The sequence below is a fragment of the Nicotiana tabacum genome, chromosome 13 (assembly GCF_000715075.1).
Source record: "Nicotiana tabacum cultivar K326 chromosome 13, ASM71507v2, whole genome shotgun sequence".
In the NCBI taxonomy this organism is placed as follows: Eukaryota; Viridiplantae; Streptophyta; class Magnoliopsida; order Solanales; family Solanaceae; genus Nicotiana; species Nicotiana tabacum.
Genome location: NC_134092.1, coordinates 26,621,427 through 26,643,482, shown reverse-complemented (window position 1 = coordinate 26,643,482; position 22,056 = coordinate 26,621,427). Strand labels below are relative to the sequence as shown.

General features: G+C 35.5%; 2 protein-coding genes across 4 annotated transcripts; both read right to left on the bottom strand.

Moving 5' to 3' along the window:
* Positions 1-272: 272 nt before the first annotated feature.
* LOC107761660 (uncharacterized) lies at positions 273-8,297 on the bottom strand. 3 transcript variants are annotated; one of them, XM_016579905.2, is made up of 6 exons: positions 8,154-8,297; positions 6,385-6,485; positions 5,499-5,576; positions 5,327-5,398; positions 3,097-3,194; positions 273-1,325 (listed from the first exon to the last, which is right to left on the bottom strand). In XM_016579905.2, exons 1-6 carry the CDS (start codon positions 8,175-8,177, stop codon positions 763-765), a joined length of 936 nt encoding a protein of 311 aa, XP_016435391.1. In that variant the 5' UTR covers positions 8,178-8,297; the 3' UTR covers positions 273-762. The 3 variants fall into 3 exon arrangements, with proteins under 3 accessions (XP_016435391.1, XP_016435393.1, XP_075083940.1); XM_016579907.2 differs by having other exon boundaries at positions 5,499-5,589; positions 8,154-8,264; XM_075227839.1 differs by lacking the exons at positions 5,327-5,398; positions 5,499-5,576.
* Positions 8,298-14,349: 6,052 nt separating this feature from the next.
* LOC107761661 (flavin mononucleotide hydrolase 1, chloroplatic-like) lies at positions 14,350-20,981 on the bottom strand. The gene is made up of 7 exons (XM_075227838.1): positions 20,439-20,981; positions 18,877-18,952; positions 18,246-18,297; positions 17,352-17,466; positions 17,213-17,283; positions 16,397-16,484; positions 14,350-14,776 (listed from the first exon to the last, which is right to left on the bottom strand). The coding sequence occupies exons 1-7, from the start codon at positions 20,672-20,674 to the stop codon at positions 14,632-14,634; spliced, it is 783 nt and encodes a 260-aa protein (XP_075083939.1). The 5' UTR covers positions 20,675-20,981; the 3' UTR covers positions 14,350-14,631.
* Positions 20,982-22,056: the final 1,075 nt, after the last annotated feature.

Here is a 22,056-nt window from a genome sequence, read left to right as displayed (position 1 = left end):
AAAGAGTAGAATTAGAGAAGGCTAATAGTAGTAGCATTTATTGGCAAATATGTTGCGTTCACAACATTATCTTGTTTTTGGATGACTGTTCTTCCCTGTACTACCCTTCCCAAACTTCCCAAACCCTACTTGTGAAATTTTACATTAGTAGTGGTGTTTCCAAGCCAGCTTGCACAGACCTCGATTGGAAACTCTTAAACAGTTAAAACTCATTAACAAATCCAGATTTCAGGTGTACCACAGTAATCTGCACAACGTTGATAAACATGCAATTCCATGGCCAAAAAGCCAAAGTGAAAACTTGAGGTATTACCAAAAACCAGACAAGCTCATTAGATGGTCTGTGATCTAAGGTACTGTATTGAAGTTGTACATATCATAAAGAGGAGAAGCCAAAGAAAATGAAGGATGTGGTCGCCAAGGAGTTCTCTTGAAGAGAAAATCTGCAGGATGATGCTGACAGGAAAACAGACAGACGAGGCAAACCTCACCAGCTTTAAGACCTTAACTTGCCGATGACTTGGATTCAGTAGCCTTCAGTTCCATACCCCAATAGTTCCTTGGACATATTCGATGCAGCTATCAAAAGGCTGGCACAAAATTACTACTCACTTTCCTCATGGCACAAATTTTACAAGAGCATCACAAAGTGCTCCAAGATCATTGATTACTTCAATGGTTTGTGTGGCTGGGCTACTCTTCAAGCATTTCAAGAAGAATACATTATAATTCCAATTTTAGACTGCTGCAAGTTGGTGCACCTCATTTTGAAAGATTCCCTTCTCTTGCAAATCCTAGAGCATTGGCAAATATTCTCTTAGCAGCACCAATATGTTCTTCACGAATACTCTCTTTGTTAACCTTCCCCTCCTTTTTCACTTGCGTCGAGGAACCTGTCCCATCGGTGTTTTTAGGTGTTATCTTCTTAATATGTGGTGTTTTACTGCCACTCGATATGCTGCTTTTAGGCTTACCACCAGAATCCGGATATTTTGCAGGGGGAGTTTTGACCTCCATATGAGTCTGCTTGCCCAAATTTATCCGACCTTCCTTATCCTGGATATTTACATCCTTGGCTTTTTTTTCACATTCCTCAGTATTTGCATGTTGGATCTCAAGGTTAGATGGCCTGATTCTTTGGCCAAGTGCATGTGCAATCATACGACGGGCAACCATAGGATCATTTCGAGGCCTATCTTTCATACATTGACTTGTCTCACTGTGATCACCAGAAAAAATCCGTTTTCGGGCAGCCAGATATGCTTCTTCCCTCTCCTCAAGGGAAATGTTAAAGATTGGTGTTGGTGTCTCTTCTACCTTTGACTCTGAAAACAAGAAAGGCCAAAAACTAAAGACTACTTTTAATCAGCTTGAGCATAAGATGAATATTGCAAGAAAATTAAACTAACAAGAGCTCCATCCACTTGCACAAAGAAATTTAATTCTAGGAGAAATTTCTTCATTGCAGTATTGTCTTACCAGGATTATTGACGAGGTTCTCCATGTTTACTCTCAAAATACAGGAAAAGAATAAAAAATTGACAGCAGTGAGGTATTAATTCAGATGTACAGCAAAATGATTTGGACCAGACAAATGAAAATGCATTTTTCACTATTTCCCAAAGCTCAGGGCGAAATGTGGCATTCAAATCAACCCCAACTTCTCTGATCCATTCAACGAGTGCAATTTCTTGTTGTATAATATGCCCCGCGATATTTGTACTTGAGCTTTTTTGTTCACTTTTCTAGTGAGGTCAAGCTCAAGATGAGCAAAATGATTTTTACTGTACAAAGTACCATATATTCTACTACAGCCAGGTTATTGAGGCTTCAACTTCAGGAAGAGGAAAGAAGGTAAGCTTTTAAAGGTTTGGGTATTTGCCTCGAGATAGCTTGTTTGGTTGAAGAATTGCAAGAACATATAAAGACTGATGCGTCTCAGCTGATTGGATTGAGTGTATCGTTTTTACATGTTCTTACAATTCTCCAACCATAAACACTAAGTTGATGCAGCATATCTTTTGGACTGTGGCATCTCTGACCTGCAATGAGCTGAAGTGAACCACTAGCTATGTATGTATAAACACAAGAAGCCGATTTGAGTTATGACAATCTATCTGATGAGATCCACTATATATATATATATATATATATATATATATATATATATATATATATATATTTTAGTGTTGTTGTTTGTTGTTGAACAACTTGAAATATTTGTTACAGAGTCGGCCCATCTGCTCAACAGTCAACAGCATAAAGTCATGTTGCTAGCAATTCAAACACTTTAGACCCTTTTACTTCTGGCCTTTAAACTTGCTAATGTTGCAGATAGTCTCTGCATTATTGCTGAAATTCATTTTTTCCTACATCATACTCGGATTCTTGCATCAAGGATATATGTCACTAGAAAGCAGTGTTGTCAAAGGCGAAAAGCGTGCTCCAGCTCTATTGGGGCTTTAAGCGCAATTTAAGTGTGGGCTTTAGTAAAAAAAGGCTAAGTGAAGGAAAAAAATAAAAGTATATATGCAATTTAAGGAAAAAGCAACAAATTAATTGATAATGTTTTCCATAACAACGAATACACTTAATTTGTCAGATTATATTTGTTGTTTAGTGCAGCTCGATTCAAGATACACCGAAGTGCAGCTTAAGTGAGGCGAAGCCCCCCCCCCCAAGCTTTTCTGAGCTTCAAGGCTTAAGTGCACCTTAAATGAGCATTTGACAACACTGCAAGAAAGAAAGGGAAAGAAAGGATGTTGGTTCTGACCCATGAAAGAGAAAAGCTCTTGATTCTATAAGCAATTGCTCTCCCTCAATGCCAAATGAAGTTGTAATAAAAACCTGTAGGACTTAAACCCCTAGATAAGCATCTATTTTAAAATATATAATAAACCAGATAAGCATCTTAAAAAATCTTAAATAGGTATTTTGAATTGAACTTGTTTTGGACATTAGACTGATTAGATTTCATCTGAAACTGCATGAATATTTTCCAAGTTTTTCAGACACTGATTTCAAGCTCTGATCTATAGACAAGTTATCAAATACATAAAGCTTAGAGCACCCCATATACTAGAAAAGAAACAATACCTGCTGAAACTTCTTTTCTTCTATATATCACATCCACAGCCCTAGGAGATTGTAGTCCGTCATACTGCCACAGGAGATCACTAATGAGTATGGAAGGTCTGCAAATTGAGTTCCCAAAAAATATTAGAAGATCATGAACTAATAATGAAAAACTTTATCACTTAAAGCTCAGAATTTCAAGCACTTGGTGTCACTTCAGAATGGGGAAAGGCTAAGTGCAAGAGAATTGTATTTAATTCTTCCCACTTACCCAACACTATGTTTCTACAGCCAAAGTTGAGAGGCAACAAGAGTGTTAACGCATATGTCCGGTGGGTGTGGGTCCTCCTGAGAGGCGAAGACAATCTCAAGATGGGCAGTTCAAATGAGGAAATGACTGCATGGAGGGTGTGAATTTTGGGGATGCATGTTTATTATTCCAATTTCTATCAAGAACGAGACTGAACGAATCTTGAAGACGGGTTGACACAGTACCAAAAAGCTAAGTTGCTCGCACACGGGTGCGAGTGTCCGACACGGGTGCGGATCTAGAGGTCGGATCCTTCGAGATGTAAATTCTAAGATTCGGGGATATGGATCCTAGTATGGATACGGGTGCGGGGATCCGGCTAAAAATAATTCAAAAAAATAAAAATATAAAAATATCTCTAAATTATGAGAAATTATGAGGAATACTTACGTATAGCTTGTAAAGTATGGATTTATTTTTTATTCTCAAGTTGTAGATAAGTAAATGATTGATTTCCTAGATAAGGTATACTATTTTCTTCAAATTTACCCTAATTTTGATTCTGATTTCGGGAATCAAATTGTATCTCGTCTCGAATTTTTTATCTGTTGCGGTCAAAGTACCCAAAATTGTTTGACCAAGTCCGGTACAAGTCCCATACCCACACCCATACTAGTGTCGTGTCGACACGGGTGCAGCACCTAAATTGCCGTACCGGAGCAACTTAGCCGAAAAGGGAGAACGGAGAAATTGTCAAGGAAATATGAGAGGAAGAAGGATCGGAAGTTAAGAGTAAGAGAGAAGGATGAGGAAGGAAAGAGAGAGAGATTTAATCTATGACAACACATAGCACAATGGGTCCTATTAAGAATAGGGAACACCGAACAAGCTTTAACTCCTGTGACAACTAAAACTCTATCTCTAATTAAAAGACAAGGACAAAAATCAATATTTTCAAAAAAAAAAAAAAGACAAGGATAATCATAAAGAAAAAGATCTAATCTAAAATATAAAAGATAAATATGAAAATAATAGAAAAATGATATGAATATCTCTAAAGAGATATCAAAATCTATAATAGTTCATCTTCTTCCACTATAAAATCTATAACATCTCTTAGGAGCTGCATCAGCCTCTTCAATCGGGATAAACTAGACTTCAGCGAGTAAGACTGTTGGTACAACTCAAAGGAATCATGATGATGCGTGAGATACTCATAGCATTATTTAGTGAGTCCTCCCATTGAAGGAGGCTCTTACATGAACCACTAGCTGAGAAAGCTACGATCTCATCATTCAACATATCCACAATCTAAATAGAGCCTTCAAAAGGAGGAGGCTAGGTTCTAGGGTACCTGCAGCAACACCTAAGGTGGGTCAAATTCCAAACTTCTAGAAGTGTCTCGTGAAACTTAGAACCATCACCAACTTAGAAAATGATAATTGAGAATCAAAATCCTTATTGTGGTCCTCGCTTGAATGTTGCAAAAAGATGGTCGATTAACCGTTGAGGATTAAGATACTTTACGGAGGGTATATAAGACTCTTATGTTTCCCTAAAATTACCTCTAACTAATAGATAAGTTCTAATCTCTATATAAGGACAAATAATATGACAGTAAAGTGATGATAATATCTCTCTTTTTGAGTGACATCATTCTTCTTCAATTGGAGAAAACTCGATTATGACGAGTGAGACGATTGGTGCAACTTCAGAAAGATCTCAATTATTAAAATGAAACTCATTCTCATTGGTCTAGGTTGAATTCTTTACAAGTATATTCAGACACAGTGACAAGAATTACTGGTGGGTGCTAAAGTTGCAAAGCTGTTGACCCTAAAAGGTCACTCAAATCAACATCTGTATAAACAAGAGATCAAAGATGCTCTGATGGAATATGTGCTCATGAATTTCAACTAAGAAGTTCAGAATAGGTGACGGAGCTGCAATATGAACATTCACATGAGGAGTTTAGGACAATGCAACTTTCTTTTTACGTACATCGATGACTCCGAGCAACGCTCCAAAACCAAGTGCCGTTCTTCCCCTTCACCAACTGATTGATGAGAAAATCTACCAGAATAAGGCAATTATACACTTGTCAAACAGCAAAAATAGTCAACTTAGAAAGTACTCTATGATATAAAGCAACCAACATTCCGAATGCAATTACCCAAAAATATCAGCAAGCCGATGTAAGAGAAGGCGGCTATATGGATTCATTGGTTCTAGCTCCAAGACCCCATTAGAGCTGCATAAAAATACTAGATCTAATATGAGTTGCACCATCAGAAAAAAGAACTGACATATTTACCTAAATTTGTACAACGAGAAAATGAGTTATTTCAAGTCAAATCTGCAGAAAATCACTGTTTCCCCCTTTCCTTCTGTGTTGAATCAATCTATAAATACAACACCTACAACTACTCCTCAATCCCAAGCAAGTTGGACTCGGCTATATGAATCCTCACTGACCATGTAGCCCCATTTAAACTTTTGAATCAATTGATAAATACAAAGTCTTTCTAAAAGCGTACATTTAAAGCATAGAGGGATTGTATAGATGGAAGAACAATTGGGATAATGACGCACAAGGTGCAGATACTGTGTGTTGATATACAATGAACATACAGTAGTATAGGTTAACTAACGGTATTTGAACCCACACAGGCCAAAGCCTAGATTGAAAATGACAACTTATAACATTGCCAAGGCTTGTGGACAGTGGGATAACATATTGTGACAAGTGTAAGAGAAATGAATCGTGGGAAATAGAGGTGCAATTGCATGATACGAAAGGAAAGATAAAGACAAAAACTCAGAAAGAAACTACCGATTTGTCCCTTACACTCCTTTAACCTTAATCTTTGCCCTTCATATTCTTCACAATAATGCAAGAAATGGTAATTTCTAGCTGTTGGATGATGTCATTGAATATACATATTTTTTTATCAGCTAAAATTCCACTTGTTTGTTGATATTACAAGCTTTGGGTGTTAGAGTAAGAAGTCGGCATCTTCATAACCTCTGTACTTGATTAACTCTTCCTGCTAAAGTACCTGGTATCATCAAGAAGGAAATTGACTAGGGTCTCTTCCATAGATAGGATAAGATGCTTGCAAGGAAGATTATCTTTGATAAGAAAGGCCAGCTCTTCGACCTGCATTGTGGTGATGGAAATGTTGTCACGCGACCTAAAACACTTACTATTGGAAGTACAAAGATTGCCAAAAGGCACAAGGAAAAGAAATAGTAGATTGATTGTTTAAATTAAAAGATTGTTAACCATCAAGTAATATATCACCAGAAGATATCATATAATTAAGGCAAAGGCAACAACTAAATCACCAGAAGATATTGATTGCACGCGTTAAGTCTTTGTAATGTTGGTCCTAATGGACTAAACAATTTAATTAGCTATCACCTGAATTGTTTTACTAAACAAGGTTATGTTAGGGTTGTTAGGTAACAAACAAGAAAAAATATAAACATGTGCATACCAAAGTCAACCAGAAACATATAGCAGAGTGCAGAATTACACCTGTGTATGAGTTCATTTAACCACTAACAATTTCTTTTGGGTTCCCATAATCTATTAAAAATTGTACATCGGAAACTAGATTTCTCATGCAAAAAGATATGGTTAACAATACAATCAGATCATCAAATTATGAGGTCGAGAATGATCTCCAAGTAATGCAGTATGTGGCATATTATGTTCTCAAATAAATAATCTTTCATCCAAATCTGAACGTTCATTTTCTTATATTAAACCATCCTAACATAATATCCATTTTCCATTAAAATAAAACTACAAAGCAGGTGAGTAAACAGTGTCGTTAAAGCTTTGGCGTTGTAGCTTAAAGCGATAAAGCAAGGTGAAGCGAGGGGTAACCGTTTGATAGGCGAAGTCATGCGCTTCAGAGAAGTGTCTGTCTCTAACAATGACGCACAAAGTGATTCCAACAAGTTGTTGTCGACTCTTTGAACTCAACTTTGAGGAGTTGGATTAGTATCAGCATTATCATATATTGGATGTTGAAATTAGATATTTTGATTCATATTTGTTTATTATAGTACTAATTCAGATATGTCTGGTACTTTTTAATCTTCCATGAACTGTGCACTTCACTTCAAAGAAGCAAGCCTTTACTTCTCGCTTTTCTCTTCAAGCCTCATCACTTCTAATAACACTGTGAGTTCCAGTTAGATTCTTAAATCACAATCTATAGTTCCAACAATTATTTTTTTTTGATAACTGAGAATCCCGAGGGCCATTAGTGCACGGTTCGAAACTCAGTGGATGATGGACTAGGCCTTTACACTTCTCCACTTAAATACCAGGTTTTTGTCTGCACCACGATTCGAACCTGTGACGTGCACCAATCCACACATCACTTCTTCCCCCCTAACCACTAGACAATAGCCCTGGGGGCCTCTAGTTCCAACAACTTTCTGTCAACATAAGTTTCAGACTTCAGTAAAATTGGGCTACTCTTGAAATAATTTTTACTAATTTCTTCTTACACAACAACTTTCTTCCATTTTACTCAAAATGAAACTACTAACTACTGCCTTAACCCAAAAAATACTAAGCAAAACATATTTTTACAGATGAATCATTCCCCCTGAACCAACAATAAACCCTATATCAAACACCAATTTTCAATACGGGTAAATAACTTGTAAATTCAAAGTAAATAAAATTCTACAATTTAATTAAATCTCACTCTTACACTTACCCTAACCTAATGATTATTACAAATAATCAATTAAATGTTAAAAAGAACAGAATTTTCATAAATCACGGGGGTGAGAAATTACTTACCATGGCGAATTCTGTAAGACTCATAGTGGGTAATGATGAAGAATCGTAAAGGGTGTATAACCCACAAATTTTCTTGGATTTCTTTACAGTCGATTTTGAGGGCAATGTTTTAGGATTTCGTGCAATAACAATAACCAATCAATATAAAACTTCCCAAAAATATGTAGGAGTCATTATGGGTCACTTTAGTACTTAAACTTAGGGAAATGTCCAAATTTGTCCTTGTACTATTTGAAATTGCTCTATTTTCTAGCAAGACGGTAATATTAGACCAAAAAACTAAGAGAGTATATAAATATATTATATTATGGATGTTCATTTACTCCGTTGTAAATAAACTTCCCGAAGAAGTTTATCCATATGAGACTCCGTCGTAAATATGTTTATTTATTTAGTACTCTATTGGAAATTAGGGCTGCTTATCGGGCGGATTGGGCGGTTAATTATTCTTAACAGTTTGGCTTAACGGTTATCGGCTTTTAAATGTATTAATCCGCTAGCCACCCGATAAGATATCGGGCGGATTGGTATCGGTTTAGCTCTTATCGGGCGGTTTATCGGCCTAATTCAATTAATATTGCGGGCATTAATTGTTTGCTGACCGTCTAGCATACAAATTCAGAATAGTAAATTACACATTGAGTCCGGACATACATGTCTGTTAACGCCTACATAAGAATGATGTAGTGTGTCATGTGTTGTAGAGTGAAAAAGGATGTGGCACAACACTGTTGTTCTTCTATTAAACATAGACAGCATGCATTAGTTTAAAAAATAAAAGCAGAGGTGAACCAAAGATAGCAGCTTAAACAATCTCGTTGTAGGGTGGGAGAATAAGCTAAGTTAAGCCAAGCCCGGGATCTTCTGATGCATAGTACGTAAGGGTTCTGATTATTTAGGAATTAAGCGTTAGAACTTAGAGATAGAGTACTGGAAGAAGTGGAAGGGTTTTTGATATATATATATATATATATATATATATATATATATATATATATATATATATATATATATATATATATATTCTTAACGGGTTAACGGATTATCCGTTAAGAAAATTGAATAATCCGCCCCCAAATCGATAAGCCGTTAATAAAAAAAATTCAATCCGTTCCCCGTCCGTTAAACCGTTAATCCGATACCAATAAGCCATTAAACTTCAGTTTCGGTTCGGTTTTCGGTTTCGGTTCGGTTTTGAACACCCCTATTGAAAATAAGCCTCCTGAAGAAGCTTATCATTTTGGTACTCCGTTATAGATAAACATAACTCCCGATAGAAGATTATCTATATCTGGTACAGTAGCAGCTTGCAGTAGCAGCTTCCTTTCTTCTATAAATAGAGGAGTTTTCAATTCATTATGTACATAAGTTTTTATTTGAATAATATAAGTTTGAAGCAAATTTTATTTCTGAAGATAATTTAGACTTCATGCATTTGGATGTAGCTGATTACTTTGCACTCCCAGAAGGAGAAACAAGTCATTTTGAAGAATATGGATAATCCTCAAATTATGTTTGGATCAAAAACCAATCATGAAGATATTTATGTAATTGATAGTGGAACAACTCATGTCATATTCAAGGATCAGAAATACTTTTCTTATTTGCATAAGGAAAAAGTAAATATTTCAACAATTTCTGGTAATATAAGTTTGATTGAAGGATCTGGAAGAACCATTATATTTTTGTCTAAGGGAGCAAAACTTATAATAGACAATGCATTATTCTCCTCCAAGTCCCGAAGAAAATTGTTGAGTTTTATAGATATCCGCTGAAATAAGTATCATGTTGAGACGACTAATGAAATGAATATGGAATATCTTTGTATTACAAAGAATGTTTCTGGCCAGAATTGCATTGTAGAAAAGTTATCAACTTTATCTTCTGACTTATACTATTCAAAGATTAGTACAGTTGAAGCACACTTTATCATAAACTAGAAGTTTACTGATTCAAATACTTTTGTGCTTTGGCATGGCCGTTTGGGCCATCCTGGATCAATAATGATGAGATGAATTACTGAAAATTCGAGTGGGCATCCATTAAAGAACCTAAAGATTCTTACAAATAATGAATTTTCTTGTGATGCTTGTTATAAAGGCAAAATGATCACTAGAACATCACTAATGAAGGTTGGCATTGAATCCCCTGCCTTTTTAGAACGTATACATGGGGATATATATGAACCTATTCACCCACCAAGTGGGTTGTTTAGATATTTTATGGTCCTAATAGATGCATCTTCAAGATGGTCTCATGTGTGCCTACTATCATCTCGCAACCTGGCGTTTGCAAAGCTATTAGCCCAAATAATTCGATTAAGGGCACAATTCCCAGTTATCCTATAAATGCTATTAGCCTTGATAATGCTGGAGAATTCTCATCTCAAGCTTTTGATGATTACTGTCTATCAGTTGGGATAAAAGTAGAACATCTTGTAGCTTATGTTCATACTCAAAATGGCCTTGCAGAGTCATTTATTAAACGCCTGCAATTGATAGCAAGACCACTACTTATGAAAACAAAATTGTCCACTACCGTTAGGGACCATGCTATCTTGCATGCAGCATCGCGTATCCGTCTCAGACCGACACATTATAATAAATATTCTCCATCACAATTAGTTTTTGGTCATGAACCAGATATTGCCCATTTACGAATTTTTGAATATGATGTATATGTGCCAGTAGCACCACCACAGCGCAGTAAGATGGGCCCACAGAGAAGGTTAGGAATATATGTCGGGTTTGAATCACCATCTATTATTCGCTATCTTGAACCATTGACGGGAGATTTATTTACTGCTCGATTTGCAGATTGTCGGTTTGATGAAATAAATTTTCCACAATTAGGGGGAGAGATAAAGGAAATCAAAAAAGAAATTGTGTGGAAAGTTTTATCGCTATCTCATTTTGATCCACATACCCCTATATGTAATCAGGAGGTCCAGAAGATCATCCATTTACAAAATATAGCAAATCAAATGACAAACGCATTTACTGATTTGAATAGGATAACTAAGTCACATATCCTTGCAGAGAATGTGCCTATCCGAATTGATGTCCCAGCAGGACCATCTACTAGCTTGAGAGCTAGTGAACCTAAAGCATGCCTGAAGCGTGGTAGGCCTTTGGGTTCTAAGGATCGAAATCCTCGAAAAAGAAAATCGACAAATGATAACGATATTATGAAGGGATCTCCTGAAGAGACCCAAGATCTGATTAGTTTTGAGATTCCTGAAGAAATCACTGAACCCGAGACTCAAGTGAGCAGGGAACTTTTAATAAGTTCTACTGGTGATGAGATTAATTTAAATCGATCTGAAATAGTGGTGAATAATATTTTTTCTTATAATGTTGCACTTAACATTATGCAAGATAGTGAGGATTTTGAACCCCGATCTGTCGAAAAATGTCGACAAAGATCCGATTGGACAAAATGGCAAGGGGCAATTCAATCAGAATTAAACGCACTTGCTAAAAGAGAGGTCTTTGGACCAGTAGTCCAAACACCTGCTGGTATAAAACCAGTTGGTCATAAATAGATTTTTGTGCGAAAAAGGAATGACAAAAATGAAGTTGAAAGGTATAAGGCTCGCCTTATCGCACAAGGATTCTCACAACGACCTGGAGTCGATTATGAAGACGAGATCTTTATCCATCAATCTGCCTATACAGAAAGGGTCTTAAAACGCCTTTACATGGACGAAGCGCACCAATGAGTACCCGCTCCGACCTCCAGAAGAGGAAGAGGAACTCATTGGTCCTGAAATACCATATCTCAGTACAATTGGTGCACTTATGTATCTTGCTAATGCTACAAGACCTGACATAGCATTTTCTGTTAATTTACTAGCAAGATATAGCTCTTCTCCTATAAAGAGACATTGGAATGAGATTAAGCATATTTTGCGATATTTAAAGGGAACTCTTGATATGGGTTTGTTTTATGCTAACAAAGGTAGTGCAAATCTTATTGGTTATGCAGATGCAGGTTATTTATCTGATCCCCATAAAGCTCGATCTCAAACCAGATACGTATTTACATGTAGAGGTACTCTCATATCATGGCGCTCCACAAAGCAATCTATTGTTGCTACTTCTTCAAATCATGCTGAGATAATAGCTATTCATGAAAAAAGTAGGAAATGCATATGGTTAATATCAATGATTCATTTTATTCAAGAAAAATATGGTTTGGAATGTGATAAAAGATCCACAATTTTATATGAAGACAATCCTGCATGCATAGCCCAATTGAAGGGATGATTTATAAAAGGAGATAGAACGAAGCACATTTCACCAAAATTATTCTACACACACGATCTTCAAAAAAATGGTGACATTGATGTGCAACAAATCTGTTCAAGTGACAATCCGACAGATTTATTCACTAAATCTTTGCCAACTTCAACTTTTGAGAAGATGGTATACAAGATTGGAATGCGGAGACTCAAATATTTGAAATAAGGTTTTCATGAGGGGGAGTAAAATACGCGATATATTTTTTTTCTTACTAAGGTTTTTCCCACTGGGTTTTCCTTATAAGGTTTTTAATGAGGCAGCTAGCAATACGTATTACTAAATATGTGTACTCTTTTTCCTTCACTAGGATTTTTTTTCACGGGATTTTTCCTAGTAAGGTTTTAATGAGGCACATTATCTTTTAATGAACATCCAGGGGGAGGGGGGGAGTTATAAATATATTATATTATGGATGTTCATTTACTCCGTTGTAAATAAGCTTCCTGAAGAAGTTTATCCATATGAGACTCCGCCGTAAATACGTTTATCTATTTAGTACTCTATTGGAAATAAGCCTCCTGAAGAAGCTTATCATTTTGGTACTCCATTATGGATAAACATAACCCCCGATAGAAGATTATCTATATCTGGTACAGTAGCAGCTTGCAGTAGCAGCTTACAAGCAGCTTACACAGCAGCTTGCAGTAGCAGCTTACGCAGCAGCTTCCTTTCTTCTATAAATAGAGGAGTTTTCAGTTCATTATGTACATAAGTTTGAAGTTTGAATAATATATCAGTTTCTCTCTATACTTGTCTTTACTTTACAGTTTTTATTTTATAACAGAGAGGACAAAATTGAGTAATTTTAAATAGTATACAAAATTGACAATTTTTCCCAATGGAGTTTGCCAATGTTACAAATTACTCCCTTTTCGTTGTCTGAAAATACGATTAGCTCTTATTATTTGTCCTTTTTGTGTTATACTCGGGAGAAGTAAAATGTGGACTAGCAATAGTTAATAAATATTAAATAAATAAAAAATTAAGTTGTGTAAAGATGAATTCTGACATCTTCAGAATGTTTTGAGGACTCAAAACTTGGAGTTTCATAAAGTTGCTATTTAGATTGTAACTTAAAGGAAACATTATTCAAATTAGTCATATCACATATTTTTTAAACTAACAATAAATAGGTTTAAAGAATTGTTACAAAAAAACAGAAAACTAGGGAGGTTAGTGTAATATCATAAATCATAAGGGAAGTTAGTGTTATGAAGTCAAACCCAAGGGGAGGTCTGTGAAATAATCACTTAAATTCAATACTCATTAGCTATATGCTATCAGAAATCTACTGTTTCTGCTAGCAGAGGTACCGAGTAATCCCAACAATAGGATAAAATCACCTAGTTTATTTGTCTCTATTGGAATTTGAATCATGAATTTTAAAGTTTTCACTCACTTTATTGACTACTAAACTACACCCCTTGAGTGAAAATAAAATTTTAACTAGTAAAAACAAACTTTTAATGTATAATATGCTTATAATTTCATTTTTATGTTAAATATCACTCCTATTATTTAGTGCATAATATGTCATTTAAAAAGCTATTGAGAGGATTGAAAAGAAAAGCTATTGAGATGTACTTATTTAGTTGTCTAAACTTAATGGTTAATTGTCTTAATATATTTAGTTTGAAACATAAGCTTAGAATTATTTGACATATGTTGCATGTTATCTAACGATGTACACTTTTTAATTATATAGACAAGTCAGTTTGATTTCACAAGTTGTAAGAGAGTTTCTGAAAAAACATTTGGTTGAGAAGGGTTCTTTCTTGGTTACATGAATACATCATTATGCACATACTAAACTACATTAAATTTGACAGGGCTAAGCAATAAATTAGGATGAGAACATGTGTTATTTAACTATTGTTAAGCGATAGTGTATGTAAACTGCAAAAATACACGTCATATGTTCATTAGGTTGGTGTAAATGGGTGTGTGTAAGTTTTTGACAGAAAACATCTGTGGCTTATGGTTACAGAATAATGCTCTCCTTTCACTCCATATAGAGAAAAGAATGAGTGGTTTTTCATTTATACACTGTAATAACATAGCGCTAAAATCTGTTGCTTTGAGAATTCTAACTCCTGAAGACAAAAGGTCAATAAAAATCATCTACATCCTTCAAGAAAAAGGGACACCTTTCTCAAGTTAACAAACATATAATCTTATGATGGACATTCAGCCAAATCTGGATTATCATTTGTTGAAATATTGACACCAAGGAGAGACAAGTCCTTGCGCAACAAATCTGCATTCTTGAATTGAAGGCCGTTGAGTCCTACTTCAACTGCAGCTTCAACATTTCTCATCCTGGATGATCATGACATAGCTCGTGTGAGAAATTTACATTGAACAAACATAGACGTTATAGCTTCTGCAGAGACAGACCAAGTGATAATTGGAACTTTTGCAACCCAACGAGTAGATGGAACTGCATTTTCATGTCTAAAGACGATGAATAGAAAGCTTCAGTTCTTTCAGATATACTATACTCTGACAAAATTCTTTATTATCCAACCATTTATATTTTTAAACTTAGAAGCATGATGAACAAGGACATGGGATGCGTCCAAGCATAGACTCCGTCTATATAGCTGCATTATGAAAAAATCATTGAGGCTGAACTTGAACTTGTGGTCAAGAGATAGTTGTTAATGGATGGATGGATTCTCGAGAAGAAAGGAGTCATGGTAGCCCCCCCCCCCCCAAAACCCACCCCACCCCACTCCCACCCCCTTAATTAAAAAGCAACATGGTTTTAAGGGGAGGTACAGAATGGACCCATTACTGATGGTATAAAACCTTCATTACTCAAGAAAGAAGAAAAGATACAACCAGCAATAAGCTGCAATCATCCGCAACTTCACAATTCCTATTGACTGTTTCCTTGAACCACTTATCTTCGGTTTTCATAATTTACATTGATCTCAGCCTCTTTAGCTATAATTACATTTACAGAATTCATTCGTCCCAGCAGGTTTCCCCTTTTTAACCATGTTGAGTCATCAAAATAGTTGTGAAAAGTAGTCAAGTGTCACCTAGGAGAGAAGATATATTTTGAGGCTGATAACCTCTGTTATCTGTAGTAGAATTATACTGGATCCATTAAGTGGCTACTTGGGCAATTGCTGTTAGCTTCATGTATACATAGTAAAGATATTAGACATTTTACAAAGGAAGATTCATTTTTGTTAGACCTACTCTCCGCACTTGTGGGATTCCACTGGGTGGTTGTTATTTCCAAGCCCTACTCCGACTGCACTTTGTGGGGATATATTAAACAGGTATTTGAACCAGATTGAGAGAGAAATACTCATCAGAGCATCTATATATACTGTATACACTGCCTGCGGTGATTTACAATGTTGACATTTACGTTTAATTGGATCCCCCCCCCTCCGTCCCCCCCCCCCCCCCCAAACACACACACAAGGAGACTGTTTCAGTTGGATTACATTAGAAATTTCTTTTCCTGTGTGTTAGATTGCTAGGAAACCTCCAATCATTTGATGATGCCTGGGAAATAAGCCTCAAGATAATGGAGACTCGTTTGGACCAACATTCTAATCTTGATTATGCCTTTTCTTCATTGAACAAGATTAGAGATGAAGATAATAAATAAGTCCATGACTAGCATACCAAGTAAAACCATCTGAAATTGGCATACAGAACAAGGCCCTGGATAGCTTGATTTCTAATGACATTTTGGCATCAAAGGACCAGAATTTTTTACTTTGTGCCAATTTCTCGGAAGAAATAATAAAGATTCAAGACCACATTAAACTGGTAACTAAAGGAATCGAAACTTGATTATCATTTAACAAATGTTTATTCGTGTAAATAATTAATTATATGCCACTTACCTTATCAAATATTGATGCATTATAAACACTTATAAAGACTTAAAAGCAAATAATATTAATGACATACCTGTCATCAACAAAAATACAGTTGGAAGCTTCTACATTGAGATGCTTTACAACTTCTAAATAAAAATCGGGATCAGGCTTGCGTTTTCCTGTTAACATAAAGAGCTGAAAAAATCAGGTCTATGCTCCAAGTGAATTCACACTTCATATTATGTCTTGCACGTCACAACTCCGCAAGTTTAGGGTTTCAGAACTTTTCGACAAGGAACAAAAGCGGAGGATCCAAAATTTCACAAATTTGAGATACAGTACTACACAAAAAAGGATAAATCAATCAGAATTTCGAAATCTAAGTCTTGCAGACAAGTTATAAAACAGCAGCTTTGACTGTACGATTAAACATATTAAACTTGTATAATACATTTAGACAGATATTCAACTCACAATCTATCAAAAATGATATATAGATAATATTCAGTTAAGCTATTGTAAACACTGAAATGGACATTTCCATACATTGGTTCTCACTAAGAACCCTGACAAAAAAAGAAATTCGAAATTGTCTCTCAAAAGTAGAAGAATTTTTAAAGGTCCAAACTCCAACGCAGACTAATTAAAAAAGCATTTAAATTAAGACTACAAGTGAAAATCTTTAAGTGGTTTGTTTTGTCTCAGACCTCTCTTTCTGGTCAGCATATCTTCCTTCCTATATTTCTACTCAAGTATCAACTATCAGGATGTTGATTGTTGAAATATTAATTGTGTAAGCATCCCAAAAATCGACATATGCAGGAATACATAAGGAGCCATCCACATCAACAATGAAATATTATTCAAACAGAAGTCCAGAGATAGAAAGAAAGTCCGTGAAAATTACCAAATATACAGGAACAAAATGTCCAACATAGGTAATTTGAGAGGTGTAGCTTGTCCTCAATCATTTGATACCTGGAAAAAGACCAAAGTTTGACGGACTTGAATGTTCTGTAAATTAACGAAGGTTCAATTGAACATACCAGATGGGATAATTTGTGAAAGCATGGATTTCATAGCCATTTTCTTTCAAAGAATTCAATAATCCTTCAACACCTTCAATGTAGGAATATGCTCTTCTCATACAGTTTTTGAGGCCTGGAAAGGATAATTTAATGGTGCTCAGTTTACAAACAACAGAAAAGATGCTAATAGCTTGAATAAGTTGCAACCAAATCATCCTTAGCCTACATCAATCATAATAACACAGAGACAAAAGAACAATCAGGAAATGAGTATAGGCTCTTCCTGGGAAATTAATTGATGGTATATTTATTCATTATAAATCAGTTCTTAGCATGGGGGCCCAATCTGCATTTCCTAAAAAACTCTATACATTCATACAAGAATAGAAGGTTGAGGCCTGGCCCATATCTTATTCCACTTTAAAAAATTTATTACAAATTTTGTATCTGATTGTCCATAACAGGAAGTGAGTACAATGGACAAATTTTACTGAGGCATAGTAAAAATGATAACATGAGCGTGTAGTATCAAAGCCAAAATTTAATGAATAGGCAGTCTGAAACACCTAGAAATTAAGGATAATAATCAAGTTAATATTGGTGGATTAATACTCAAAATCTACCAAATCAACATAGCTGCCTCCTTCAAGATGATGCATACCTGGATCCAGGTTGTTATCTTTCATTTTAGTATGCGAGCTTTCCAACTTTTCTGGGTCCAGATTAAATGAGGAAAAGCATACAGAAGTCAAGTGGCTCATATAAATTGGTAAGTATATGATACTATAGGAGCTATATATCTTTTTTGTAACAAATCAGCTGTAACATTCAAAAAAGATCTGCAAGACCCTCAATGTATTCCGCAATTCATGTTAGGCCTCTTTTTGGGTGATAAGGTGATGTCTACCTTACCTTCCAAATCAAAAGGTCTTCCATCCTTAAAGAATCTCTGAGCACACTCATCCTGAAAGAATATTATAACAAACTTCTATAATTTTTTTTAAAAAAAGTTACTCAAGAAAAGCCATGAAAAGGACCCACTTTCCAGTTCAACTATCAAAGCAGCAACCTGGGCTGAAAATGTTGCCTAATCTTTTTCCTTAAGACCGTCAATAGATGCCAACAGGAAATGGCTTGCAAAACTCAAAAAGAGAGACTAGCATACATGCACATATACACAAAAAAATAAGGAAGAGGATACAAGTTTTACCACTTAACAAAACAAGGGTGATCTTTTAGCACAATACATTTTATTTGTGATCCTTTTTCCCTTTTCTTTGAGGATGTCAGAGCTCTATGTTCAAGACTGTATACAGCTTTCTCTTATATTAACATATAAAAGAACGCTGAGAGACAGAATTTCAGTCACAGGGGAAAATGGCTAGATGCCCCCAAGTAAAACATGTATAACAAATCAGATTATATTTGACATAGTCGAAAAAGAAAAGATAGTTATCATATGTTCAAGACAAAAGCGAAATATGCCTCTATGAAAATGTCTAGCTACCTGAAGCAGTTACATTACAAACACTCCTCAATATACCTCAGTGATAAGACCCTTCTCAAACTCAATCCAGGTAGTTGGATGCTTGCATTCCAGCAATTCTTTCATCGGCATTCTGAATAAAAGATCTCAATTGGAATCAGGACAAAAAAGAGTTAGAAGCTAAAAGAAGAAAAAAAGAACTAGTCTGGTTTGAACAAAAGTAATGGAAGCAAGAAAAAGCGTAACCTTTTCTAATTGCTACATCTTGCTGTTTTTCCTGTTCAGTTTTCCTCTAATTGGAAAAAGAGTTACTAAAGTCTAAAGTTTGATCTTGTATGGCTTAACTAGCACAACCAAATCAACTTTACACCAATCCCTTGCGGTCCGGCCCTTCCCCGGACCCGCGCATAGCGGGAGCTTAGTGCACCGGGCTGCCCTTTTAATTATTTCTACTTTCCCTATGGAAACGGTGATTCGTTATCATCCATTTCACAGTGAACATTCAGCCACCATAGCACAAAAGTCAAAACCCCATCTGCTAAAACTAATCATTTTTTAAACATATAACGATTCAAGATTTGATTTTTTTCCACATAATATCCATATAGCATATCCCAACTTTGTTTGGGATTGAGGTGTAACCGCGGGTGGATGTAAACATATGGGTTCAGCAGAACCTAGTAACTTTAGCCCAAACACTGAATATGTGTAAAGAAAGCTTTAATCCACTAAATATGTACAAAAGTAAAATTCAGAACCCGGTACTAGCACTTGAGGTCGTTGTCCTAGAATTCAGAACCCATAAAGTTCAAACCTTAAATCCATTTGGGTGTAATTATTTCATATTGATTGAACAATCAAGACTTCCAGCATAGCAAGGCAACATAACAATAGGACCTTTACCATACCACAAGTATCCAAAAACTAGAAAGAGCAAGTTGGACAACCATGAGGTCTTAGGTTTAAATCCTAGTGGAGGCAAAAATATTAGGTGATTTCTTCCCATCTGTCCAAGTCTCCCTTTCTTCTCGCAAGAACGGATCCTCGGTGGAGAAGTAGAAGCGTTAGTCCCCTCCGGTAAGCTTGGTTGTGTCTGAGTTACCCGGTACCTATGTTGGTGAGAGGCAGTACATACCCCGTGGAATTAGTCAACTTGCACACAAGCTGGCCCCAACTCTACCGCTATTATAAAAAAAAAGTATAGTCTTTGCTAATAGGTATATCTTTGTGTTTCTCCTGTTCAGTTTTCCTCTAATTGGAAAAAAGAGTTACTAAAATTTGATGTTTGTATTTCACCCTTTAAATAATTAGTACTAGAATATACTTCAACATAGATCAGATGTCAAAGTCTAACTAAGCGTAACTAGCAACCAAGTCAAAAGCCCAATCAGCTAAAATTAACACTTTTTCATACATATAGCAATTCAAGAACTGAGGCGAGCTCAATTAGAGCAGAATGGCAACAAAAGATTCATATACTGATCCCAACTTAGTTTTGAATTGAATCAAAGTTGATTCATATTGACTGAACAATTCCAGCATAATAAGGCAAACATAGACTGAACAGAAGTATCATAAAAAACAAGAAAGAGCAAGTGGAGGGTGCAGATAGTAATTACCTAAAGAAGGCAGGGATCTCATTGTAATAAGGGTCACGAACAATAGTGTCCATAACGTCAAAAAGCAATATGGGAAGCTTCCTTTGACTTTGACCCGCCATTGTTGAAGTGGCACTGCAACTAATGTTGTTATTGAGAAAACCCATTTTTGCAGATTTAGGAGATGTTTTTTTCAGTATAAAAGGGAAACTGCTAATGTTAGAAGCAGATGGTCTCCAAGATATCAATAGAGCCATTTAGAATTTGGATTCTTTTGTTTCAGAAATATTAAGGGGTGTGTTTTTTTTGGCTGAGGAGGAGTTTTCTCATTCATTTGTGTATTTTGCAGTTATAGTTTTGACTTTTGATTGTCCAATCGACTGGCCTTGAGGTCTCATCCCAATAATAGATGAAATTGAAAGGAAAAAAAAAAGAGAGAAAATTAATGGATGAAATTGCAATAAAAGACAATATGGATCGGTTTCGATGAGCGTTTGGATTTGGTTTTGGGTGTTACTCTCTCTTTTTTTCTTTTTTCTTTTTTTTTTGCTTTGAGATATATTTGTGTGGTGGCATATAATTTTTGAAGTGGTATTTTGGAAAAATGTATCGCTTGGGGTTATATATTGTAAAGGAAAAGGAGCAAATTTATTACCTTACTTTTGGATATTATTTATATTTAACTTGTGTTATATTATTCGAACAAATTTATCTTTATTATTATATTATCGGATTAAATTTATCCTCTAAGGCTTTGTAAACATTTAAAATTATCCCATGTCTAACTTTAACCCACAATCTCCCAAATCCCTTTTGTTTAAGGCACTTAATTTTCACCTTCATCCACCATTTTTCAGAAATTATCATTAAGGGTCCTAAATAATACAAATTTAATTCATGGAATCTATTATTATCTAACCAACTGGTGGATATTCCGACTACACACAATAGCCAGGTTGCGACAAATTAAAAAGAGGGGAGCTTTGTAATCTTTATTATTTGCTTATGAAACTCTTTTTCTTCCTGTTAAGGATGAATAAAGCACGATTGCTTTTGCTAAATAAACTACAATAACAATGCCATGCACCAGAACTTCATTCATAATAAGAAGTACAAGTACATCACTTTAAGGGCCGTTTGGTACAAAAGATAAGGGATAATTAATCTCGGTATAACTAATTCCGAAGTCGAAGCCGAAGACGACGGCGCGAGGCTTGCTTTCTTCTTAACTCTTTAAGAGCTACAAGAAGAGCAATTATATATATACCCACCAAAAATCTTTTTCTCTTCCAATATGGGACAATGTCTCATTGTCAAGAGGGGAAAACTTAAAATTTTACTCAAAAATTTTATTTTTCCCTTCATTTCCCATTCACCCTCATTTTAAGACTATTTTATCTTAAATAACAAAAACCCAATATAATTAATCCCAGTATAACTAATTCCGAAGTCGAGCCGAGCGACGACGACGGCGCGAGGCTTGCTTTCTTCTTAATTCTTTAAGAGCTACAAGAAGAGCAATTATATATATACCCACCAAAAATCTTTTTCTCTTCCAATATGAGACAATGTCTCATTGTCAAGAGGGGAAAACTTAAAATTTTACTCAAAATTTTTATTTTTCCCTCCATTTCCCATT